General features: G+C 43.1%; 1 protein-coding gene across 1 annotated transcript; it reads right to left on the reverse strand.

Annotated features, from left to right (window-relative positions):
• Positions 1-1,351: 1,351 nt before the first annotated feature.
• Positions 1,352-24,757, reverse strand: gpr137b (G protein-coupled receptor 137B). Its single transcript, XM_033021757.1, has 7 exons — positions 24,250-24,757; positions 13,567-13,616; positions 12,856-13,078; positions 10,579-10,728; positions 6,214-6,342; positions 3,936-4,060; positions 1,352-1,781 (listed from the first exon to the last, which is right to left on the reverse strand). Exons 1-7 carry the CDS (start codon positions 24,598-24,600, stop codon positions 1,664-1,666), a joined length of 1,146 nt encoding a protein of 381 aa, XP_032877648.1. The 5' UTR covers positions 24,601-24,757; the 3' UTR covers positions 1,352-1,663.
• Between the last annotated feature and the right edge of the window lie 3,087 nt (positions 24,758-27,844).

Below are 27,844 nucleotides of genomic sequence, written 5' to 3' on the forward strand. Positions count from 1 at the left end.
TGCTGGCTCAAAGGGCCGAATGGCCTACTCCTGCACCTATTGTCTATTGTCATACATGTAAGGTTATCATGTCTGGAGATTAGGAATTGTGTAGAAGTTGTCAAATAGGTCCAACAGTTTAATTTGATTGAGGGGAAAAATAGACTTGAGTACAAACTTATAAGGAGCATAAAGGTGGACTATAAAAGTTTCAAGTTTATAAAACACAGAGATTAGAGAAGACAAATGCAGGTTCTTCTATGTCCAAAAGGGAAGAATTTAAAATGGGGAACAAAAATCCTGACTATGGCAGTGGATATATCGAATGAGCTGCCAGAGGAGGTAGTTGAGGCAGGTACAGTGACAGTATTTAAAAGACGTTTGGATAGGTTTAGAGGGATATGTCTCAAACGTGACCAGGTAGGATGAGCTTAGATGGTCGGCGTGGATAATTTGGGCGAAAGGGTCTTTTTTCAATGCTGTATGATTCATAATTGATCCATTTGGAGAATAGATGAGTCATTGTATGAAGCTCTTAGCCTAGATCCAAGCTGTCATACAGACCATGTGAAACTTATTTGCTCTATTTGTGGCCTGATCCTTCTGTCTCCACAAAGAAGTCTATTAATTGTTCTGACAAGACCCAAGCTACTCAGTTATCAGATACAGATATTACTGCCCTGCCTGTTTCCCATGTGATCACCATCTGTTGATGCATTCATCGTCCACACGATAGATAGTAAAGCAAGCTCAACAGAACAACATTGATCCTGAGAGCTGAGCACATGATCCAGTCTGACATCAAAGATCCATCAGGTCAGATAAGACATATTAATAATCCTGAGAAATTTCAGTGCTTGGTTTGCAATTTGCATTTCTGACCCTAGAATTTTTAATGCTGCTTTTTGTTGCATTTACAATTGGGATCAAACCCGAGTCTCTGGTGCTGTGAAGCAGCATCTCTACTGCTGTGCCACTGTGCTTTGGTTTTATGGTGGCTTTTAGAATCAGCAGCTCAGCCATGTTATAACTAAATACCGCAACATTTATCACGTTTGCCTTGTCCTTTGCTATATGCATATTTGCAGTAAAGCTCGAAGTCCCAAGGTCATGAAAGGCTGAATAATTTCAACTTGTCGCTGAAGGACACGTAAGCTTATCCAATCTAGTGACTTTCTCGGTTGTGCAGAACTGGCAAACAAATGGCCACAATTACTGATACCAGTTTTGTATTTTAAGCTTGCAATTTCTGGTTTGTTAAGCCTAATGTTGATGCTTCTGTGGTCCCATCTTCAAATGAATTTGTGGTTTAGGCACCAGTACAGTTGAGAGAACTCTCCTATGCAAAAGAAAAATCACTGGCGACTAGAAGGATGGAAAAATGTTATATTTATTATAATTTGATGAATTATTGATTCTAATGGGAGCTGTGCACTATTCACAGACACCATTCTAAAAGTTCCACATAATAGCTATATTGATTAATCACAGAAAAATGAACTGAATCTTTAAGAAAAATTACATTCACAAAGGTAACATTGTCAGTAAGACTGTCCAATTTAAGTTGTCTTTACCACTCATTTTGTGGGAGCTCATTTCTGCAATATCTGATAAGTACTGTATAGTGTGAGCAATTCGCTTCTCAAAAGTGATGATCTGCAGTTTCTTCTTGAACACTTTATCTTCAGATCATACTTGAAGGGGTGGAGTTGTACAGATGGACCTCTGCAACTATTGGCACGTGAGCATGTGAAGTAAAGTCCTCATAGCTTTGGTTCCTAGATCCATATTGATCTGCTGTGCTGTTAACAAAGAAAGGTTACAGTGAAATCAGAGACTGTAATGTTGCCTTGTGCCAGAGAACCAATACCATCGTTTCTTACAGATGTCAATAAAACAGCAGCAAAAACAGGCTGTGCCATATCCCAATTTTTTGAATCCCCAGACTTTTTCCAAAGCAGATGATTCATCTAGTGCTGCAATGATGAGTGGAGCATTGAGACTCTGCTTCCCTGCTATACAAAACATCAAAGATTCGCATCCCAAATCCTGTTGCAGGGATCCTCCCTAAAAAACATTTCTTGCCACCTTTATTAAAAAATTACATTGACATTTGATGAAGCCATTTTTTCAATTTCTCAAACTTTAACGAGTTGTGACATTAACTGCCTGTGGTTGAAGAATTAGCATCTTGAAACATGTGCATGACTAAGAAATTGTAATCTTACAGAATGAATTTTTTTAAATACTGAATGCTGGAAAAGAGAATCTAGTCCACTCTAGATTATGATTGCTTTGACGTGTACAGCCCGTGCATACAACGTTTTATTGACCAACAGGATGGATTTGACTTGCAGGGCTACAGGCATCTTCTACCATGTGGGAACTCGGTTTGCAGCAATATCATTGCATCTCTCAGAGAAATTTGCTTGAGTTGGTTTAACTACATATTGCCCTTGGTTGGCCTGTTTTATCTAAATATATTGCCCAGCAGCCACATTTGTGACTTGCAAGCTGTTTAGGTTACTAACTGTTCAAGAAGGAACTGCAGATGCTGGAAGATCGAGGGTACACAAAAATGATGCTGGAGAAACTAAGGGTTTCGGCCCGAAACGTCGCCCATTTCCTTCGCTCCATAGATGCTGCTGCACCTGCTGAGTTTCTCCAGCATTTTTGTGTACCTTAGGTTACTAACTGTTGTCTAGAACACCTCCCTTTCTTAATCTGGGGGGACCCTGTAGTCATAATGTAGTAAGATGGATGGGGTGGGTTGATTTTTTTCCCCTGGGGGAAGAGAGGGTGAAACTGTAATATAACCTAGAATTGGTACATCTTGCATCTGCACAAGAAATGCAAATGAGCACTTGGCAATGCAGAACTTGTAAGTGAAACCGGCATGTTATTAAGATGGTTATTGTATCTGATGGATTACTAAACGTGAAATATAATATGCTCCTGTTTGTCATGTTACTTAGTCATTGATGCTATTCTTCACTGACAAAGCAATATTAATAAATTATGATGATGTCCATGGTACTCGTACAATTAGTTACACTTTATTGCTTTTTGAACCTGGGACCTATTAAATATCTACAGCTCTTCACATCACTGATATGAGGAACTGAGTCAAAATGTTTTTTACCATTGGGAGAAGGCAACAGCTGCTCAAATAAGCAACAAGAGTTTCATATTAACCACATTGCAAAATACTGAACTAAATGTTAAGCAGTGTTGGTACTCATTGGAGTTTGGGACAATGAAAGTTTTTTTTTAATATGTAAGATTCTTAGTCGGGGTGTAGCAGGCAAAACAACAGGAGGATGTTTCTCATGGGAGAGTCTAGAGGGCACGGTCTCAGAATAAGGAGGCATTTAGTTATAATTGAGACAAGGAATTACTTGTCTCAAAGGGTTGCGATTCTTCAGAATTACTTGGCCCAGCAACCTGTGGAGGTTGGTATTAAAAGCTGACATAGATTCTATAATCAGGGGAAATAAGGATTAGTACAGGAAGAGGGCATGAAAGTGAACTTGTGTAAAGTTAGATGAATAGCAAAACATCTCAAGGGGCCGAGTGGCCCACTCCGTGTCACTATTTCTTATGACTTTGCCATGATTGCTGTTGAAAACATTAAGTGCTCATTAATATTTTTATGGTACTAATGCAGAGACTCTGCTGGTATAATGATCAGTAACCAAAGATCGGAGATATAAAATGAGCAGCTCAAGGCCTAGGAAGGCTGAGCTAGTGGGAAGTGCAGTGAAACAAAATAATTTTTCACGGCAAATTGTATCATTGCAAAGGACGCAGTCACACAGCTAAAGTAGTCGAGTGATACTAACTGGATACTCAAAGAACTGACATAGCACAGTGGCTGGGTGGTCCCCTCTTTATCCAGTGGAGTTTATGATTCACCCTCTATCAGCAGTCAAACCAGATCAGTTTCCAGTAATTACCTGCCGAATGCACTGTAGGAAACTGCATTCCAGGCCAAATCATCTCCACTGTCATTGCGCCGAGGATTATCAAAGAAAAAGGCTTTGGGAGAGAATCCACGTCTGCAAGGTATTCCGTTATCCATCTGCAAAATACAGGAAAAGCTATCAATGATTGTGGCCCAGACCCGAGCAGGTGGAAGGTTATTTTCAGGCCAGAACAAAAGACACACCCTCCCCTGTCAAGTTTCTGCCAGCAAGAGTGTAAAGTGTGTTGTGATATGCTGGGAATATGCAATATCATGAGTATTTTTTTACATTTATATTTCACCAATATAAAACAAAATAGTCTAACACAGTAGCATGTTCAAATTCATTATCTGTATCAGAGGGACACCAAGCATCTACTGTAACTTTAATTTATTGTTTACACACTTTGAATTTCTGTTGCAGTCGTTAAAACAATGATCACTGCAAATAACAGCGGCATAGAAATGTACATTTTGTGTGGTGACACTGTTATATTCACTCACACTATTGTTCTCTTGGGATGTGGCAACTCTTTTTGGGAGCCTGTGATGTTGGTGTAATCATTATTGCCTTGTGCCATAGAACAGTACAACACAGCAGCAGGCCCTTCTGGCCATAATGTCTGTGCTGAATTCTATGCCAAGTTCCACTGCCTGAACGTGATTCATGTCTCTCCATTTCTTGGATATCTATGTGCCTATTTTAAAGCTTCTTAAATGCCACTAACTTATCTATCTCCATCATTACTGCTGGCATCGAATTCCAGGCGCCCACCACTCTGTGTTAAAAAAAATAAAACTGTCCAGCGTAACTCCTCCACACTGTGCCCTTCTCACCTTGTCATGTCAGTTTGACCCTTTTGCTTTTATGTTTATGGATGTGGGCTTTGCTGGAAATCCAGAAGTTATCATCAATCTTTCGACTTTATAGAGATACAGCGTGGAAACAGGTCCTTCGACCCACCGAGTCGGCATCAACCAGCGATCACCCGGTATACTAACCCAATCCTACCCACTCTGAACAATTTTTACCAAAGCCAATGAACCTACAAACTTATACGTCTTTGGAGTGTGGGAGGAAACCGGAGACCTGGAGCCCCATACGGTCCCAGGGAGAACCTACAAACTCTGAACAGACAGCACCCGTTGTCAGGATCAAACCTGGGTCTTTGGTGCTGTAAGGCAGCAAATCTACCACTGTGCCACCCTCTAAGTGCTGTTGACTATGGTGAGCCACTTTGATCTGCTGCAGTCCTTATGTTCAAGGTACTTAGTGCTCTAGGGTTTAGACCACACAATGGTGAATGAATGGTGATATATTTTCAAGTCGGAATGGTTTGCAACTTGGAAGAGAACCTGGAGCTAGTGGTGTTCCCATGTATCTGCTGCCCTTATCCTTCTTGGTGGTGGACGTTGTGGGTTTGAGAAGTGCAGGAGTGGCTTGTGCAAGTAACGAGTGCATTTTGTAGATGGTGCTCACTGCAGTCACTGCACCATTACTAGAAGGACTGAATATTTTGCGTGCTGGATAGATTGGCAATCAAGCAGGCTGCCTTGTTCTGGATGACACTGAACCTCTGAGTATTGTTGGAGTCGTAAACGATCAGAGAAGTGGCGAGTATTTCGTCAGGCTTCTGCCCTGGAGACAGTGAGGAACTTTAAAGAGTCAGGAGGTCATTCATTAACTAGATAGCATCTGGTCTCTGACCTAGTCTTACTTGGCTGGTCTAGATAAGTAATGGTGGCCCACACGGGTTGTCAAATGTGGTGAGATGTGGGGACCATAATGCCCTTTCTAACAATAAGTTCCTTCTCTATTTCAGTCTGACTGCGTTACCACTTCTCCTGTACTATAGTCTCCCAACAGATCTTGCTTTAATATGCCCCTATTTTCCTTCATGAACTAGCCTAGGAGGTGTGATAATTACTGTCAAAAAAAATGTTATGCCCTCACACCAGCACTTACGTTAGAGAGGTTTGCAAATGTGACACCAATGTCCAGTTGACTATGTATTCAAATACTACAAGAAATTGCAGATGCTGGAATATTGAACAAAACACAATATGCTGGAGGAACAGCATCAGAGGGAAGGGACAGGGCAACCTTTGGTTCAGGACCCTAACTGAGATGGTGCACACTGGCACATTGTCTAAAGGAGAGACTCAACCCAAAACATCTCCCGTCCATTTCCCTCCTCAGATGCTGCCTGATCTGCTGCATTCCTCCAGCATTTTGTGTTTTATTCAAAGACAATGTTTGACCTACTTACCAGACTTTGCGTGGGTCTCCTTACACGAAAGAACAGGACAACCAGAGTGGTGGGAAGCAGTTCCCAGATTAATAGGATCACCCCAAACACCAAATATTGTTTATCCCCCAGTTGAATATGTAGATCTGCCTGTGTGAGACCAAATAATACCTCATTAATAACTTGCATTTATATTCCGTCCTTAACATTGAATACCTGTCAAAATTCACGCACAGGCATATAAACAGACAGAAAATTGATATAGTGCTTGAGAAAAGTTGACTGCACAACGAGCCAAAGTGGTAACATTTGAGGAGGATCGTCAAGGAGAGAGAGCAAGATTTAAGAAAGAAATGAGGGCCTTGGCCATTAGGTGTAGATTTATTATGATCTTGTTACTGAGGTGCAGTTAGAAGCTACAGCACCCACAGTGGGGCAGCAAAATTAGAGGCTGCACGAGAGGCCAATCACCTGAGGAAAAGAGGTTTTGGTGCATTGGTGTATATTACATTAGAAAGCTCTTCACTGGACAATTTTTGTTTGTACCAAATTCAACCATCTGTCCAATTCTAGTGCTTTATCACCTTTTACCGCTAATGCCCCTGTCCCACTTAGGAAACCTGAACGGAAACCTCTGGAGACCTTGCGCCCCACCCAAGGTTTCCGTGAGGTTCCCGGAGGTTTTGGTCACTCTCCCTAATGGTGGAAAGTGGTTTCCGCGTAGTCGAGGCTTCTTCTATGTACCTGCGATTATATCAAAAAAAACAAAACCAGGAAATGGAGCCCAGCAACAGAGGGAAGAGGTGGCCTTTGGTCTCCATCTTAGCTTCCTAGGTTCCCAGCATCTCACCATCTAGAAGACACAAGAAACTGCTAATGCTGGAATTTTGAGCATAATTTAAAGTACTGGAGAAACTCAGCAGATCAGGCAGACCTGTGGAGAGAATGAAATGAGAACATTTCAGGTCCCTTCTTCAGACAGAAGAATCCCAACCAGAATATTCTCTATCCATTCCCTCCGCAGATGTGAATGTTGTCTGGGTCTCACACCACACAGATGGGAACCGCTGAGTTATCTCATTCACTCATACACTGCTGTTGCTGGAAAGGTGTTGAAGTAACCAAGGGATCCAGCAAAATCAGGCCCCTAACAATGTCCTGGCTGCAATTGTGAATACATGTTCCAAAATTAACCACATTCCTGTTCGTATGCAACCGATCTCTGGCATTCCCAACAAGGTGCTCACGTGAGGGCGATCCGGCTCGGGGCTGGAACGATGCTCCGGTGGCTGGGACGGCGTTTCTGGCGGTGGTGACCTGAGTCCTGGGTTGAGCCGCGGGCCAGCGGCTGCGTGTGCTGGACTGGAGGGCGGCAGCTTCGACCACCCCCGGGCCGCGGTGTTTGAACCGGCCCGTTCGCGGGGTTCGGTGAACCGCGGGACTGTTGTGCCATCGCCCGGTGGGGAATCGCCTCAGCGCAGAGGGAGAAGAGGAGGGAAGAGACTAACCCTAAGATTTTTGCCTCCACCACAGTGAGGAGGTGCTTGGAGGATACACTGTGGTGGATGTTAATTTGTGTTTATTGTTGTTTATTATTGTATGATTGTATGTATGACTGCAGGCACGAAATTTCGTTCAGACCGTAAGGTCTGAATGACAATAAAGGTATTCAATTCAATTCAACATGTATCACAATCTCACTTGGCAGCAGGGATATGCTGCAACAGTGCCTATACTCACCGACTGCCCACTGTTGCTCAGTTTGGGCTCTGCCTGCACGAATTCACTGCAGACATTGTTACAACCTTATTCTGAACAGAAGTGAGAATATACAAAATCGAGTGGTGAAATGAGAGAAGCTGCCCCTATAATGAAGTCAGCATGTGACAGAGTGAGGCAGCAAAGCACCTCAGTGGCATTGATGTTACCAGAAATTCTGGAATTTGGGGTTGCATGTTTATGCTGGAAGCTTAACACCAGCTGCAGTCACATCTTATGCAAGAGATGTTGCGATTGGGAAAGGGCACAGGCCATCACAGCTGGCTACATTAAGAACCCACTTCCTCAAATGATTGCACAGTTCCTCAGTTAAGTAAGTGTTCCACGTCTGTGTGGTACAAGACCAGGACAACATTTACATCTGGCCAAGCAACATTGCCACCAATGGATTGGCTAGTGGTGATGAAGCAGTTAATAAAGTACTGGAATAACAATACAGAGAATAACAAGTTCAACTCTCCCACCATTCGCAATCTGATGTTTAAAGAATCTAGTCGCCACACAAGATCTTTCATTGTAAAAAACCCATCTTCTTCACTAAGGTCTTTCAGGAAAGGAAATCTGCTCTCCTTACCTAGTCTGGCTTATCTGTGACTCCAGACCTTTGAATGTGGTTGTCCATTAGATGCCTTCTGAAATAGCATTGCAGCGCACTTAGTAGATTGAGCAATAAATGATCTTCCGTCCCCTTCCCCATCAACCCTGACTTCTTGAAGGTGCTGGGGATCTGGTTCGGGGGGGTGGAGGCGTGTGACAAGAATTGGCTGGAGCGGATAGCCAAGGTAGGGAAGAAACTGGAGCTGTGGAAGCAACGCTCCCTCTCTATAACGGGGAAAAATGTGGTAATCTGGTGCTCTCGGGGCTGCTGAACTTGGTGCAAGTGTGGCCTGTCCCTCCCTCCTACGCCACAGGGATCACCCGGGTCATCTTCCAGTTCATCTGGGGGTCGAGGATGGACTGGGCGTGACGGGTCACAATGCACAAATCAACAGACAACGGGGGTAAAAGCGTGCCCAACGTCACCCTCACCCTGATGGCCACCTTCATGTGTGGTTGCATCAGGCAGAGCGTAGAGCCAAGGCACGTGGGCACCAAGTGTCGCTACCTACTGAGGTTCTACCTGTCCCCGGTGTTGCGAAGGATGGGCCTGGCGCAGATGCCACGCAATGTGCCAGTCAGCTGGACATTGCTGCATCTGTCGTTCGTGGAAAGGTTCTTCCGGACCAACACCTTTGACCACAAGTTCATCGAGCAGTGGTCAGTATGGAACGTCCTGCACCATGTTCACCTACCTGCATGGGTGCTGCTCCAACTAGCACAACAGCACACAGAATATAACAACTCCTTGATTAGTTCCCCACCCACCATTCTAAACACTCACTCCCTCCTCCTATGGCATGTTATAGCTGCAGCAATAAACTGTCGGCATGCACTCAGATTACTCCAACACCTCCCAGCCTATTACCAACATCATCTAGAGGAACCACAGACGCACAGGATCTCCACCATAGACAAGTAACACCTCATCCTGGCATGGTCTTGCCATCGTCATCTACGAGTCAAAGTTCTGTAAAATATTATCTCAACCTTCAATGTTTAGCAGAACCGTTACCATATAGACTGCAACTGTTCAATAAGGCAACTCACAAACACCATCCCATAGGCAATTAGGGATATAAATACTCACTTTCCCAGATGCACCAGGATCCTGCGGAAAATTGACAAGAACAGAAACCGATACGTCTGCCTGGTCTCTACAACCATTTTCTATCTGGCTGCTTCACGGAACCAGGGGGGTGGGAATTTGCAACCTTCACGTGGTCCACCCTGTCTCGACTAATGCAATCAACCCGACGTGCACAAACAAATAGATCAAATAGAACAAGTTGACCTACAACTTTAGGTCGCCATACGCAAGATGAAGACTGAACTAGGAATAGGATCCTGACTTTTTAAACAGAAGAATGTCACAGAAGATATACTACTCCTTTATCAATCACCTCTGCGAGTGTATTGTGTCCAGTTCTGAGCACCACCTTTCAGTAGAGTGCAGAGATTCACAAGAATGCCACGTAAAGTAAGTTACTTCAATTGTGTGGAGACATTGGAGAAAGCTGGGTTGCAGAGGAGCAAGTCTACTTTTAATAAAGACATTCAAAATAATGAGGGGTTTTAAGCAGTGACGATCCATTCTTTCAGTGGAGTCAGTAACCAGAGGTCACAGACTTAGGGTTATTGACAGAGGACAGAGGAGACATCCTCTTATATTGAATCGTTTACTGAATGAAAGGTGCTGATAGGTAATTGGTGAATGGTAATTTTCAATAGTGTTATACACATATAACCATATATAACAATTACAGCACGGAAACAGGCCATCTCGGCCCTACAAGTCCGTGCTGAACAATTATTTTCCCCTAGTCCCATCTACCTATATATCTGAAGGGAAAGTAGCAGCAAGGATGTGAGAAAAAAGTTTGGAAATAGAAATGGTCGGAATATTTTGTACAAATCTCATTCGGGTCCAACTGCGTGGGACGGATTTCCTTTTGTCCCGTGTAATTCTGCGGGAAAAAGGAGGAAAAACTGCAAGAGAGCTGCACTGACCTGATCAGATACGTTATACCAGTCATAATCAAACATCTTCACGTGGTTGTAGGAGGTGAGTGTGATAGCGACCAGGTTGTAGCAGGCCCTCGATGTGTACAGTAATATAATTACCAATCCCACCACTGCAACCTGACACAATGACGTTCCCTGCAAATACAAACACAAGGAGGGGCTTAATTACAAGCACCCTCGATTTCTGTTCAAATACACAGAGACTATAATCAATACCAAATAATCTTCAGGAAGATGCATTGATGTTTCCACTTGTGAAATATATTTGTACAAGTTTGCATAATTCTGGTTTTAATTTCACCTAAGATGGTAGATTAAAGTCTTGCTGATTGAAATGAGCCAGTGGAGATCAGCACAGATTGCTTGCTGCCCTTTCCAGACGGTTACAGAGATGACTTGGTTGTTGGAGTGTTTGACTGAGATAGGGACCCGAAGAACCATGAAGGATTTGAGTACAGAGAGTGGACAAATAGCCCAATAGGTCCACATCACTCTCATTACAAAGAGAAACACACCCCTGTTCAGGTGAAAAGTCATCAGCTTGTAACATTGACGCTCCTACTCCATCTACAGAAGCTGCCCGGCCCGCATTTCAATTTAGATTTCAGCTTTACTGCCTCGGCAATACTTTGCTTGTATATAGGACGTAATGCCACTATTAATGAAGTGGCTCCAGTACCAACCAACAAGAAAAGCTGATCAGAATATTGAGTCTGCAAAGCTAAATTGTATAATTGCGATCAAATTAGTGTCTTGTTATAGTTGGGGAAATGAGAGTTGTATTCAATTATTCCTTTATTTTAATTCTAATCAATGCACACTGTGGCAACAAAGAAACAAACAAATTACCTTGGAGCACCCGTGGACCACTTGTCCCTTTGTGCTTTCTCTGCCAGTCAATATGATCATGGCTGCTTTGACTGCTCCATTCCCATAAACCAGCAGAAACTTTTCACCCTCTTGTCTCTAATGAATTAACACCCTTGCTGAAACAAGGAGACCACAACCATACACAGTATGCATATTTCAAATGCACTCTCATCGGTGCCCTCTATAACTTAAGTATAAAATCTTTACATTTATTTTCAATTATGGCAACGGAACACAGGGACTCTTTGTGTGCTGTTCCAGAAGAGAGTCTAAGATATTCCTGTGATATTATTTAACTAGATAGCATGCAGAACAAGCTTTTCACTGTATCTCTGTGCATGTGACAATAAATAAACCATTGAACTATTTCTTAGCAATAAATGATGACATTTTGTCAATGTTCCGAATTTCTTGTTGGACTTGCATGGTGGCCCTTAAATTGTAAACTCGTAGATCCTTCTGCATCTCACAGCTCTGCAAACTCTCAACAGTTTGATAATACACTTGTTTTTCACATTTTTCCATATTATTCTCCATTTGCTAGATTTTCAGCCTTTGCTTAATCTGCCAGATCTTCACTCAATCATTTAATATACTCAAGGCAGAGAATTGTAAATGGAAAAAAAAAAGCTATTTTATATAAACCCTGGTTAACTGCAATCTAAAAGAGTCTTATTTAAAACCAAGTATAAAAGAGGTGTTGAAACAAAGAACTGCAGATACTGTTTTTCAAAAAAAATGACACAAAGTGTTGTAGTAACTCAGCAGGTCAGGCAGCATCTCTGGAGGACATGAATAGGTGACATTTTGTGTCAGGAACCTTCTGCAGACAGGTTGCAGTAGGGGGGAGAAAGCGGGAAGAGAGTTGAGGGCGGGAAAAAGACAGGCAAGTGATAGGTGGATTCAGGTGCGAGGAAAGAGAGGGGGGGGGGATAAAGTGGGAGGGGAGGAATGTTTGTTGATTAGTTACCTTAAATTGGCGAATTCATTGTTCATACCATTGGGTTGTCAGCTACCCAGTGGAATGTGTTTATTGTTCATCCAAATAAGTTGATTCTGAAACAAACTGGCTCAGTTCTCTTCAGTTGGTTCCTGATTCTGTCCTTAAATAATATCTCATTGCAGTGACTCTAAATGTATATCACTACACAGGAATCACAACCGATTCAATGGCTGACATTAACCAATGCTCCTGCCTCCCAATGCACATACCTTCCCAATGTTAATACCGACACTCCTTGATTATTTCTGCTACGTCACCGTGACGCGGGAGAATTGATTTCATGGGTAATTCGGTTCTGAATTAATAAATATGGTAAGAACATTCCATGCAATATTTTTGATGGAAAGCGAGGCTAATCTCTACCCCATGAAATTGTTGGATAAACAAACCTTAGATTCTAAGTATATGTTGGCCAGGGACATTTTTGCCATCTTGTACAGGCTGATGGAGAGGGTGACTGCGCACAGCACGAAGAGCGTGTCGTTGACGGCCACGCGGACAAACACAATGGTCCTGGTGTCAGAGTGTGTCATCTTCACCAGCACGGCGCATGTTAAGTTGACCACAAAGAACAGGAGACTGGCCAACAGGAAAACCAGCTGAAGGGGGAGCCTGGAATGGAAAAGAAACCAATATCAACTCAGCCCACCTCAGCCCATTTTCCATTAAAATCTTCATCCCTCATTTTGTCATCTCTTATTTCAGCTATTCAATGCTCTCAGCCTGCACCTTGTCCTAATATTTCCATATGTTTAGGCCTATCCAAAAATCTGCTGCCTGCATGCTAACCCACTCAAGCCCCATTGGCACATATTACATCTGTGTTTGCTGAACCACACTAGCATCTGGTCCCACACAAGTTTGAGTTTAAAGTGTTCCTTCCCATGTTAGAGAGTCACTTTGCAAGAGAGAGGGAGAGAGTGTGTTTTATTGTCATATGTCCCAGTTACAACAATTGAATTCTTACTTGCAGAAGCACAACAGAATATGTAAACAACATGCAATGTAAACAACACTGTGACTTGGCTGTACGATGACAACACAATGTAGATCATGTCTATTACATGGCAGCAATGAAGTGTGCACTGGAAATGCTTTACCTGTATTTTTGAAGTTCTGGGCAGTACTTGGATTTTGCTTTGAAAATCACCTAGAATATGGAAAAAGAAATTCCTGTTTATACAATGTGATTCACTGTTCACAGATGGACCAACATGTGTCTGACAGATCCACAGTTTACCAAAATACCTTCATTACCAAGGCACAATGTTGCTAGGATGGGGTGGTAATACATTTCCCCCAGCTTCATTTCATCACAAGGCTTTCAATTAGGACCTTTGAACGTTAATTGAAACTGACCACAACACAAAGTTAATGTTGATGTTGGCAACGCAGCATTGCCTTTTTTCAGAACTAAATAATAAAGAAATTCATCCCGCATGTCATTTTCCACTCAAGATAAATGTGTCTTCTCCAGTTCTGATAGAGCGTCGGTGACTTGAAACATTAGCTCTGTTTCTCTCTCCACGGATGCTACCTAACATGTTGAGCATCTCCAGCATTTTCAGACTTCCAGCATCTGCAGTTTTATTTTTTTAATAATTTTGTAAGATAAATACGGATTGTGTAGTAGAACTTCTTTTTGAGTTTGTTTTTATTATGTAATCTAGTGAGTACAGTGTTTACAGGCCTGTTATGCTGCTGCAAGTAAAACATTCTTGATGGTCTATTTTAGTACATAAGACAATTAAACACACTTGATTTGAATCCTACTCTTGCAGCTGGGGAATTTAAATGCAATTAAATAAATCTGGAAAGTTATGAAAACTCTAAATTCAAAGACAGTGTCTTCCCATCAACCATCCGGTTCTTGAACCAGCCTGCACAACCCTAACCACCACCTTACCCAGACCAAACTACTAAGGGCTGTATAGGTTGCACAAGGCGCTTTGACTTGCACAATTATAGAAACATAGAAAATAGGTGCAGGAGTAGGCCATTCGACCCCGCACCGCCATTCAATATGATCATGGTTGATCATCCAACTCAGTATCCTGTACCTGCCTTCTCTCCATACCCCCTGATCCCTTTAGCCACAAGGGCCACATCTAACTCCTTTGTAAATATAGCCAATGAACTGGCCTCAACTACCTTCTGTGGCAGAGAATTCCAGAGATTCACCACTCTCTGTGTGAAAAATGTTTTCCTCATCTCGGTCCTAAAGGAATTCCCCCTTATCCTTAAACTGTGACCCCTTGCCTTGGACTTCCCCAACATCGGGAACAATCTTCCTGCATCTAGCCTGTGTCTTTCCTCAGAATGTCTTTCCTCAAATTATGGTCCTTTTAGCTAGTATGACTGATAATTCATTGCATTATTTATTGTATGATTATTTATCATGGAGTGTTAATGTTCTATAAAAGCTGCGGCAAGTGAGAATTTAATTGTTCTGTGATAATTAAACTCTCTTTACTCTCAAGTCAAAGACATGTTGGTTGACAGGTTATTTGACAGCTCTAAAGTTATCTCCTATATTAGGTGGCTGAGAGGGGCATTAAGATGTTGATGAACAGATTACAGGGAAATAAGTGGAGGGATGCAGTTGATGGGTTTGCTCGGAGGGCTGCCACAGACTAGATGGGTTGAATAGTCTCCTACATCATGAGACAGTACGAGTAGACTTTCTACGAAGTCTCCAGAGTTGGAATTAAACCCAACATTTTCTGGACCAAGCACGGGTGCTATGTAACAATGACGCAGTCAAGGATGGGAAGTTTGTGGGAAAGAGATGAAGTTGGTCACGTCAAGAGAGGAGAGCAGAGAGTTTGTCAGCTACTTGATGTGGCTGCAACAGGCCAGCAGGTGGCAGTGTTTCCATGCACCTGAAGCAGGCGACGTGAACCTTATCAACTACTCTCCTTCTAGGCGACAGGAAACTGCAGGTGCTGGAATCTTGAGCAAAACACAAAGTGCTGGAGGAATTCAGTGGGTAGGGCAGCAACTGTGGAGGAAATGGACAGGTAATTTTATGGGTCTGAAGTCTCCAGCACTTTGTGTTTTGTTCTCCTTTTAGCATTGCTCAACTCATTAAAAACCAATCCAATAGCTCACATTGGGGACAATATGTAATTTGATGTAATATTAATATTAATTTGACAAGCGATCCTGGCAGAAATGCTATTAGTTGCATTTCTTTGATAGCCTCCATGCTTCTTTCAAGCTGCCGCAGAATACATCACCTGCACTGAACTCCCTGTGAAGTGCTGTCACTGTTGCAACATGGAAAGCACGGCTGCAATGTGTTCACAACAGGTCCCACAAGGAACATCCTAGTAACGGCAGGAAATTCTGCTTTAGACGGGAGAACTAAACTAAGTTGTGTAATAGTGTCATGGGATATTTATAACTGCTTAAGAGGAAAGAAGGGATCTCACTGTCACGTTTCATCCAACAGAAGGCACCATCAACCCTGTAATCTGTTCATCAACCGCCGTGGCTGCCTTGCCAGCAGCTCGTCAATCCTTTCGCCTTTTTTGTTATTTTTAGTGCGTCTAAAGCTATGTTTTAATGTTTCTCGGTATGACTTATGTGAGGGGTGGTGGGGGAGGAATAGGGGGAAACTGATTTTCAGTCACTTTCCTGGATGGAGATGCGTCTTTTCTCCATATCGCATCTTCGCCCCCCCCTCCCTCCCCCCCCCCTCGTGCCTACCAACTGGATTGGTAAGGCCTTTCCTACCGGAGATTGGCCCAGAGCTCAGCAGCAGGCGCAGCGCTGAATTACCATCGCGGAGGCCTGGAATCTTTTGCCGAGGGTCGCCAGTGTTGGAGTTCCGCCCAGCTCGGCCTGTGGACTTCGGAATCCTCAGTCTCCGGTAAGAAGCGGCCGATTCGGAAACTCCAAGTCACTGAATGTGTTCCGATCCGTTCTGACGCCGGAGTTTCGATCATCCCGGCGAGAGGGCCTGTACATCGGGCCGTCCGTAGTGGCGACTGCGGAGGGTTCTGGGCCCCGACCAGAGGTGAACAATGAGGAAGATGACTGAACTTTATTGCTTTCCATCACAGTGAGAAACGTTGATTCCACTGTAGTGGATATTTATGTTAAATTCAATTAAACATTGTGTTATTTTTTATTAGTTTGCTGTATGGTAACTCAAATTTCATTGTACCAATTGGTGCATGTGGCAATAAATGAGAACTTGAACTTGAAAATGCTGGAGTAACTCAACGGGTCAGGCAGCATCTCTGGAGAAAAGGAATGGGTGACATTTCAGGTCGAGATCCGTCTTCAGAAACATCACCCATTCCTTCTCTCCAGAGATGCTGCCTGTCCCTCTGAGTTACTCCAACATTTTGAGTCTATCTTAGACTTATCTGAAGCCACCCTTCATTACAAAACATTTTTCCCAGTTATTTCTCCAGGGGACTTGCATGATAGAGTTACAAATAACATCACCCTCTAAAGCAGATGGGTATAACCAGGAAATGTACTTTTTGAGGGCTTTCTCAGAGGGCCACTTCCAATGACATGTGAGACCAAGGCACCACTGGACTGATGTAAAATTCGGACTGAGGTAAAATGTAACAGTAAAATTCTCCTGAGCTGGAGGCCAGCTGGAATGCTGAATGTGGTCAAGGCAACATTTGGTTTGAGGAGGGTGGTGTCAAGGGCCAGGCTCATGAGGCAATCTGTGGGGTAATGATGGAAGGCCAAGGTAAATCCCCCATAAAGAATGTGTATTTTAACTGAGGTGGTTTAAGGGCTGGACTCCGAGACCCAGGACCCACTCAACACTTCAATTCCACCAATGGGGGCTTACAAGTGGTGAGAAGGTCTGCCCCTGCACTGGTTGCCTCTGTGGTCTATGGACTGTGCATGGGTCACGGATGCCCAGATGCCCCTGTGTTGGTGCATCAGATGCACAGAGGAACAAGTGGATAAATGAAAGAGCATTGAGGGCATTAGTTGCCTCAACATTCATGCCAGTTGTGTTAAACGCTCTACATAGTTCAACTCCCAATACAGTGCATTTAATGCTGCAGACCACATAAATTTTTTCAATTTTTTATTTCCGAACATTACTTGAGGGAAATTGTGGCACTTGGCTTAGAACAAAGAATCACAGAGAATACTGATGAAGAGATGCACCAATTCCAATTAGACAGACGGTCTCAGTTGAGTTGTATCGCCTTACCCAACTATAATTAGCTTGTTAGCATGTACTTTCCTGGTTATATTTTACACAGGAAGTCATAGACGAGTGAACACAATGGGCAACTGACAAACTTTAATGACATTTAAAGAGGGAATTGGATTAGTATTTAAAAGGAAGAATATAAACAGATGTGGAAAAAAGCCAAGGGGCTTTAAAAGGATTCAGATGAAGAATTAACATTGATTGTAGACATAATGCCAGTGTCTGTCATTCTATTTATATCAGCTTACAAGAACCTCTGGATTCTCATTGCTTGCTTCAACACTGAAACCGAGATAATGATTTTCTTAAGGTACCCTTCTTGCTGGTGGGCAAATCTCACAGGTTTCACCCAGGGAGGTTTGAAGGTGGATAAGTCACCTGGATCAGATGGACTGCATCCCAGGGCTCTGAAAGAAGTAGCTTTAGAGATTGTGGAGGTCTCAGTATGATCTTTCAAGAATCACTAGTCAGGAGTGGTTCCAGAGGACTGGAAAATTGCAAATGTTACTCCGCTGTTCAAGAAAGGAACGAGGAAAAAGAAGGGAAACTATAGGCCGGTTAGCCTGACTTCAGTGGGTGGGAAGATTTTAGTCCATTATATTAAAGATAAGGTTTCAGAATACTTGGAAGCACATGATAAAATAGGCTGAAATCATCATGGTTTTGAGAAGGGATCACAAAATCTTGCATGACAAATCTGTTGAAATTCTTTGAGGAAGTAAATAGCAGAATAGACAAAGGGGATGTTGTTTACTTGTATTTTCAGAAGGCCTTTGATAAGGTGCCGCATGAAAAGCTACTAAATAAGATAAAAGCCCATGGTATTAGAGGGAAAGTACTACCAGCGATTGCAGCTTGGCAGAATGGCCTTAGACAAAGAGTGGGAATAAAGGGCACTTGTCTGGTTGGCTGCCAGTCACTAGTGGTATTCCGCAGGGGTTGATGCTGGGGCCACTACTCTTCACTATTGTATATTAAGGATTTGGATATGGAATTAGAAACATAGAAAATAGGTGTAGGAGTAGGCCATTCGGCCCTTCGAGCCTGCACCGCCATTCAATATGATCATGGCTGATCATCCAACTCAGTATCCTGTACCTGCCTTCTCTCCATATCCCCTGATCCCTTTAGCCACAAGGGCCATATCTAACTCCCTCTTAAATATAGCCAATGAACTGGCCTCAACTACCTTCTGTGGCAGAGAATTCCACAGATTCACAACTCTCTGTGTAAAAAATGATTTTCTCATCTTGGTCCTAAAAGACTTCCCCCTTATCCTTAAACTGTGACCCCTTGTTCTGGACTTCCCCAACATCGGGAATAATCTTCCTGCATTTAGCCTGTCCAACCCCTTAAAATTTTTGTAAATTCCTATAAGATCCCCCCTCAAACTTCTAAATTCTAGCGTGTACAAACCGAGTCTATCCAGTCTTTCTTCATATGAAAGTCCTGCCATCCCAGGAATCAGTCTGGTGAACCTTCTCTGTACTCCCTCTATGGCAAGAATGTCTTTCCTCAGATTAAGAGACCAAAACTGTACGCAATACTCCAGGTCCATAGTACAACTGCAGTAGAACCTCCCTGCTCTTATGCTCAAATCCTTTTGCTATGAATGCTAACATACCATTCGCTTTCTTCACTGCCTGCTGCACCTGCATGCCTTTGTGGCTTGATGACTTTGATGAATTGATGACTTTGTGGCCAAGTTTGTGGATGGCACAAAGATAGGTAGAGGGCCAGGTAGTGTAGAGGAAGCTGGGAGTCAGCGGAAGGACTTGGACAGGTTGTGAGAGTGGGCAAAAAATTGGCAGATGGAATACAGCGTAGCAAAGCGTGGGGTCATGCACCTTGGTCGTGGGAATAAAAGCATAGATTATTTTCGAAATGGGAAGAGGATACAGAAATCGGAGGTGCAAGGAAATTCGGGTGTGCTCTGATTTTAGGTAATCCGTAACAACTGACCCCCTCCCCCTTCACCCCCACAGGCCCCTTCCTTCATCCCCTTACCAGCTCACTTTCCCCTAAACAGGGCTAAACAGTAAAAACATCAAGACAAAATCTCATTGAACCCTCTGCTCTTTATAAAGCTTTAAACCCAGCACTCTAAGATATCTCATTTTCAAGTTCGTGAGTTTATTGTCATGTGTCCCTGATTGGACAATGACATTCTTGCTTTGCTTCAGCACAACAGAACATAGTAGGCATTGACTACAAAACACATGAAATTGCAATTAAAAATAGATACATGGTGAAGATGGAATTCCCCAAGAATTCTTTCTGAAAATATCCTGCAAGAACTTTGCATTGAATGAATGCCATTCATCAGATTTTTCATCATCAATGTTCTTCTGCTGCTAGCAAACAACAACATGGAATTTTCTACCCCAGAGATCGCTGGAGGTTATTTCATAGATAGAGAGAGATATGGCAGAGAAATGGGCCCTTCAGCTCACCATGTCCACACCATCAAGCACCATTTTTTTACACAATTCCTACACCTTAACACATTTTGTCAAGCTCCTCACATTTCCATCAGCTCCCCTAGTTTCTACACCTCTCCTTTATATAGAGTTTAGAGAGATACAGCGCGGAAACAGGCCCTTCAACCGATGATCAACCCGTACACCAGCACTATCCTACACACTAAGGACAATTTTACACTTCTTACTGAAGTCAATCAACCTACAAGCCTGGAGCTGTAAGGCAGCGATTTTATTGCTGCACCACCGTAATATGCATATTTTTAAATTTAGAATCATAGAAAGTAGAAACAGGTCCTTATGCGCAACTCATCCACACTATACCCCTCTAAGCTTGTTTCTTTTGTCCATTTGACCCATATCCCTCAAAACCTCTCCTCTCCATGTACCTGTCCAAATGTCTTTTAAATGGTGGTATTGTACCTGCCTCAAATATTTTTTCCGGCAGCTTGTTCCGTATATCCTCCACCCTCTGCATGAAAATGTTTCCCCTCGGGTTCCTACTAAATCTTGTCCTGTCAACTTAAACCTATGCCCTCTAGTTTTTGATATCCCTACTCTGAGAAAAAGACTGTGCATTTACCCTATCTATTCCCCTCATGCTTTGATACATTTCTATAAGACCCCCCTCAGCCTCTTGAACTCCAAGGAATAAAGTCCTAGCCTGCCTAATCTCTCCTTATAGGTCAGACCCTCAAACCCGACAACGTCTTTGCAAATCTTCTCTGCAGTCTTTCCAGATTAATGGCATCTTTCCTATAGTAGGCTGAGCAAAACCGAACACAATACTCCAAGTGCAATTCTTACATGTACAGCTGTAACATAGTGTCCAAACCTTCATACTCAATTCCATGACTGATGACCTTAATTCTCCCCTTCATGAAGATGAGGATGGGGAAGAAAATTGAAGCACCTGAAGGAAACCCTCATGGTCACGGGGAGAATGTGCAAACTCCACAAAGACAGCACCAGATGTGAGGATTCGCCAAGTCTCTGGAGCTGTAGGGCAATGCCGTGACGGTGACAATGCAGAGAATGGAGGTAGATTTTGAAAAATCAGGAAGTCGAGGGATTTGGGGAACTGAGTGTTTTCAGCTTTTATGATAAGCCTGGAAGGAAGAAAGAGGCCGTGAAGGCAGAAAGGTTTAGAAAGGTGATACAACGAGTTAGAACATAATCTAATAACACCACGATTTGTGCGGATGGGATAAAGGGAGTGGATGATGTGTCAGAGATATACTTGGAGGCAGTCAATGGTTTTCTGAGTATTTTCGGGCAGGGGTCGGCTACAGAGCAATGGAAAGGAGTGTAGCTATGGTTCAAATTCGGGATGAGAATTTTAAAAGCAATATGTTACCTGAACAAAACCCAGCGCAAGTCAGCGAGGATGATAGGTCAACAGAACTTAGGGTGAAGTAGGATACAGACAAATGAGTTTTGAATGAGCTTAAGATGGGAGCCTTGCCTCTGGAATGTTGGAAGAACTGAGTGTGCAGGTCTCAAATTCATGACGCAGGCTCTCAGGTTGTAAGGAATGGTAATGAGATAGGTACTGTCACCAATCTGGGAAAGGTAGACAAAGAGGACATAGAATTGGAGGTTTACACTGGAGACAAAGGCTTTGTTTTCCCAATATTGAGTGGCTCATTGACTCAAAGAGAAGACAAAATAACATTCATGAGCGAAAGCAAACAAAGCGAAAAAAGCGAAAAGCCTGTACAAAAGCGAAACACGTTCTCACATCCCATCTTGAAAGGGCTGAGTGGAAGTAGAACGTTAAAGGAAGGTTTGGCAAAGGTTTTGCCTACAAAATCACCAGTTATATCAGATCCATAAATCTGTCCTCATTCTGTTTGTTGTACTACTAGTTAGCAAAAGTGTAATTAAGAGGCAAGAAAAGGAATACCTTAACAGCTGTTTTATAACAAGGAGGACAAAAGAAAGGATTACGCTCAGTGGACCAAGTATTAAAGGAATTGCTTTGAAACCATTCATTTAATGGGTGGAAATGATCAACATGAGGGGAAAGTATCAAGACAACTAGGTGCCATGATGATGCTCCATAAACTGACCCTGATACTGATCTGTCGTCAGGGATATTTTTGTGGCCACTGTGTGGAAGGGATCAATGTCAACAAAAAGATCGAGGGGTTTCCTCTCACACACATCTTCAAAGATGGCAGGACTGGTTGTGGTGTCCCTATTGGGCAGGAAACACATGGGATCCAGGATTTCTTAACTTGTGGTATGGAATACGTAGCCTTTATTAAAACTCTGTTTAGCAATTACAATCATTTCAGGATTTGAGGAATGACAAAAAACTACAATTACGTGGAGAACCGTGTTTACTTTACAGCAGGGAAAGTTATGGGAAGGTTTTATCATTTATATTTCAGAATATTGAGGGTTCTGCACAGAGCCTGTTGCAGTCAACAGGTCGATAGATGGTGGGAAACTCAAGGTGGGCTTCTCATGCTTACAAGTGTCCCTGCTGCGGCTGCCATGGTTCAATAGTGTAATTGGGCAAATGAGGAGGAATTGGGAATATGCAGGTAGTAGAGCTGGGAAAAGAAGTGGTTCTTGGAGTTTGTGAGCTTGTGGTAAATCAATGAGGGCGTTACATGGGGAAAAGGAGAAGCTTTAGTGAAGTCTGTCAGTTCTTCATTTTCAACTGATTTCAGTTCTGCTTTTTGTGCTTTTATTATTCCGTGGGAGATATAATGAGTTCCTGGATTTGAACATTTTCATGGCGGTCCCTCCCCCTACATCTGCCTAACCTGCTAATCGCAGTGCTATTCCCGAAGCCTTTTAAGTTTGGCTGCAATCTCCTTCAGCCTGCAACCTATTTCTGTCCAACGTAATTGTAAATCTGTGCACCCTTAAAGCAGAGAGGTTCTGCTCATGTCTCTCAGCGCCCACCTTCACCCAGCAGGAGAGGACCAAGTCCAAGTCTGACTGCAGTCTGGTTTCCCCACGTCAGGTAGGTAGGTCATCCAGCAAGTGAGCAACCAATGAGAAAACAGCAATAGGAGTGCCATGAGGTGGCAGAGAGACGTGTTTAGGACCGTTTGTTGCAAGACTATTTGTCTCCCTCACACCCACCATGCTGATTTGGCAGCTGCTAATGGATGGTCAGAGAGAGGAATCACTTTGAGGGAAGATGCTGCAACATCACAGCTCCCTGGATCACAGTGGAAGCAAAGTGGATTTTAAAATTTAATTTTTAATTAAAAATCTCAAATTCAGAAGAATAGCCTGGGCAGACTGATCTCTGGATTTGCCACATTTTCAGATTCTAGCTTGATTCCTGCCCTCAATAATATAACATCACAATAACCTCTCTGGAGGTAATCAGGTGAAATACACACCAAATGCAAATTAAAACGAAGCAAATTGCTGGAAACACTCCACTGGACAAGGAACATCAATGGAAAGAGAAACAGTGAATGTTTCAGGTCAAAGATGTCTGAAAGCTTAATAATATTGGTATGACACGGTTACTACATGTTACTACAGTAACAATGATATCACTATTAAGTTGGTTACAACACAATTTTGATAGGGAACTAGAGGACCAATTAAAAGTTACTTTGGAAACTGCCAAGCAGACGAAAATGCTGTCTTGGATTTAAACAATGTCAGGGGAAAAACTGTTTCCTTGTTTCCATTCACGCCAGTAATCAGACACCATCGTATCTTACAGTTTCATCCCGGGTGATCATCGAAATTGACAAGCGATCGGTTCTATTGACACTTGCGCACCAATAGTCTATTTAATAATAAAACACGCAGCCTTTCCTACTTTTAGCTTGCAGCAACAAAAATAAACATAGATATTAAAAAGGCAGGCCTTTGTTTTTTTGAAACCCCTGTGGGAGAAAATAACTTCGTTATTGTGAATCTGAAACTCCCCAACCTCGCCCCTTTGCTGATTGGGACATTTATAACACGATTACTATCACACTTAGGGACGCAACTATTGCGTTATAGCAAAACTCCCTGTAAATGAAAAGCGATATGTTTATCTCTAAACTTAACTGTCAGAATGCAGTTCAGCAACTCGAAGGCTTTTGTGGACAAGAAACAAACGCGCCCGCACTCACCTGCGTGAAGTACAGGTTCATCAAACTTAAACTGAAGAACTGGAGACAGACTGGGAAGCAGTACAGCAGCCAGTAAGGGAAGGGACCGAGCGAGTTGGCTGGCGCAAAATCCTCGAAATAAAACGAGAAAAGGATGGTCCTCAGGGCAGCCCAGATCAAGCAGAGGAAGAGAAACACGGTTTGGTAGCTCAGCCTCTTGTGCCGATAGTGCAGAATCAACAGGAGCTGAACGCAGACAAACGCGAAGAGCAGCGAGTAAAAGACGGTGTAGGCGACGGTCAGGCCCAGCTTCACAAAGGAGATGGCTGGAGAGAGGGTGGGGAAGAGCGGCGCCTCGCCCTCCGCGTCCATCGCTTCACTGCCGGCTCGCAGGTCTGTGCAGCCATGAGATCAGGCGCTTCATGTCATCGGGTGAACAAAACAAAAGGCTTTACTTCCTGCTCCCGCAGCTGGAGACTGGCAGATGAAGCACATGACCAAAGCAAAATGATTCATTAAAAGGGAGGCTCTCTCTGTCAGAAGACGGAGATACCCTGCTGTAGCAGCCCGGCTTTCACCGAGAGAACACTCTCCACTTTGGAAGAGACACGCAGACGGCGCATTAATGGAATGGGCACAAAGTGCTGGAGCAACTCAGAGGGTCAAGACCAAAGATTATAGAGCTCCTCTAGTATCTTTGGTCAATACAGAATCTGCCTGACTCATTGAATTACGCCAGCACTTCATGCTTTTAAAAAAAAAGCCAGCATCTGCAGCTCCTTGTGTCTACATGAACTGAATGGATGTGGACCACGATGCAATGGACAATGGACAATAGGTGCAGGAGTAGGCCATTCGGCCCTTCGAGCCAGCACCGCCATTCAATGTGATCATGGCTAATCACCCCCAATCAGTACCCCGTTCTTGCCTTCTCCCCATATCCCCCGACTCCGCTATCTTTAAGAGCCCTATCTAGCTCTCTCTTGAAAGTATCCAGAGAACTGGCCTCCACCGCCCTCTGAGGCAGAGAATTCCACACTCACAACTCTCTGCGTGAAAAAGTGTTTCCTCATTTCCGTTCTAAATGACTTACTCCTTATTCTGAAACTGTGGCCCCTGGTTCTGGACTCCCCCAACATTGGGAACATGTTTCCTGCCTCTAGTGTCCAAACCCTTAATAATCTTATATGTTTCAATAAGATATCCTCTCATCCTTCTAAATTCCAGAGTATACAACCCCAGCGCTCCATTCTCTCAGCATATGACAGTCCCGCCATCCCGGGAATTAACCTTGTAAACCCACGCTGCACTCCCTCAATAGCAAGAATGTCCTTCCTCAAATTAGGAGACCAAAACTGCACACAATACTTCAGGTGTGGTCTCACTAGGGCCCTGTACAACTGCAGAAGGACCTCTTTGCTCCTATACCCAACTCCTCTTGTTTTGAAGGCCAACATGCCATTCGCTTTCTTCACTGCCTGCTGTACCTGCGTGCTTACTTTCATAGACTGATGAACAAAGACCCCCAGATCCCGTTGAACTTCCTCTTTTCCCAACTTAGAAACATAGAAAATAGGTGCAGGAATAGGCCGTTCGGCCCTTCGAGCCTGCACCGCCATTCAATATGATCATGGCTGATCATCCAACTCAGTATCCTGTACCTGCCATCTCTCCATACCCCCTGATCCCTTTAGCCACAAGGGCCACTTGAAACCATTTAGATAATAATCTGCCTTCCTGTTTTTGCTACCAAAGTGGATAACCTCACATTTATCCACATTAAACTGCATCTGCCATGCATCTGCCCACTCCCCCAACCTGTCTAAGTCACCCTGCATTCTCATAGCATCATCCTCACAGTTCACACTGCCACCCAGCTTTGTGTCATCTGAAAATTTGCTAATGTTACTTTGAATCCCTTCATCTAAATCATTGATGTATATTGTAAATAGCTACGTCCCAGCACCGAGCCTTGCGGTACCCCACTAGTCACTGCCAGCCATTCTGAAAGGGACCCGTTAATCCTTACTCTTTGTTTCCTGTCTGCCAAACAATTTTCTTTCTTTCTTTATTTAAATATTTATTTTATTGGAAACAATTGTACAAAAAACTTGACAATGTTACAACTTTGTGAACAGCTTTGATTTTTAACATTTTCCAAACAGAACATTAAATTAAAAAGAGAAGAGAGAGAAAAGAAAGAAAGAAGAAAAGAGAGGAGATATATCCATCGACCCAGCCATACGCCCGCTCACCCAGGCCTATCATCAGTTTTGAATTTGTGTTCAACCATTGTATTGCTCATGAAATTCAATAAAAGGAGACCATATTTTTAAAAATTGTTCCAGTTTATCATTTAAGACAAACCTAATTCTCTCTAGATGTAGTGTATGCGTCATTTCTGTAATCCACATCTTCACTGAAGGGACTGCAGTCTTTTTCCAGAATTTAAGTACCTGTATAGGTTTTTTTGCTGATATTAGACCGTAATCGAGAAAGCGTAATTGAAAGACCGTTATATTGCTACATGCCTCTGATATTCCCAGTATTATCAATTTTGGGTCTGGCTAATGGGATTTTCAGTGTTTTGGAGATGACGCTGAATACTTCCGTCCAAAAACGTGCTATTTTTGTACACAGTAAAAAAACTGTGGGTTAAGGTGGCTTCTTGAGACTGACATTTATCGCAAAGAGGGGAAACACTGGGGAAAATCTTTCTCAGATTGGTTTTTGAGTAGCCTGTGCAGCACTTTGAACTGTATCAGGCAGTGCCTGGCATTTAAGGAGCAATAGTCGATGTATTGTAAGCTTTCGTCCCATATATCGTTGGAGATTTGTTGACCCATCTCATCTTCCCATGGACACCTATAAACCTCAGATGATGGGGTGTTGATGTTTTGAAGGACATTGTAAATGTAGGATATCAACTTCTCTGTATCTGCATGTCTATTCAAACACTCATCGAGTTTGACTGGACCTGCAGAGGAGTAGTCTTGCCTGTATGTTCTCACATAGTCCCTAACCTGGAGGTATCTGAAAAATCAGATCGTATTTCTCCTGCAACTGTTGGAAGGAGGTCTGATAAAGGTCCAACCAATTTTCTATCCATGTCAGCACTCTACCCCAATACCATATGCCCTAATTTTAACCACTAATCTCCTATGTGGGACCTTATCAAATGATTTCTGAAAGTCCAGGTACACTACATCCACTGGCTCTCCCTTGTCCATTTTCCTAGTTATATCCTTAAAAAATTCCAGACGATTAGGCAAGCATGATCTCCCCTTTGTAAATCCATGCTGACTCAGACCGATCCTGTTACTGCTATCCAAATATGCCGCTATTTCATCTTTTATGATTGACTCCAGCATCTTCCCCACCACCGATGTCAGGCTAACTGGTCTATAATTCCCTGTTTTCTCTCTCCCGCGTTTCTTAAAAAGTGGGATAACATTAGCTACCCTCCAATCCACAGGAACTGATCTTGCATCTATAGAACATTGGAAAATTATCACCAATGCATCCACGATTTCTAGAGCCACTTCCTTAAGTACCCTGGGATGCAGACCATCAGGCCCTGCAGATTTATTAGCCTTCAGTCCCATCAGTCTACCCA

Source organism: Amblyraja radiata, chromosome 5, assembly GCF_010909765.2.
Source record: "Amblyraja radiata isolate CabotCenter1 chromosome 5, sAmbRad1.1.pri, whole genome shotgun sequence".
Taxonomy (NCBI): Eukaryota; Metazoa; Chordata; class Chondrichthyes; order Rajiformes; family Rajidae; genus Amblyraja; species Amblyraja radiata.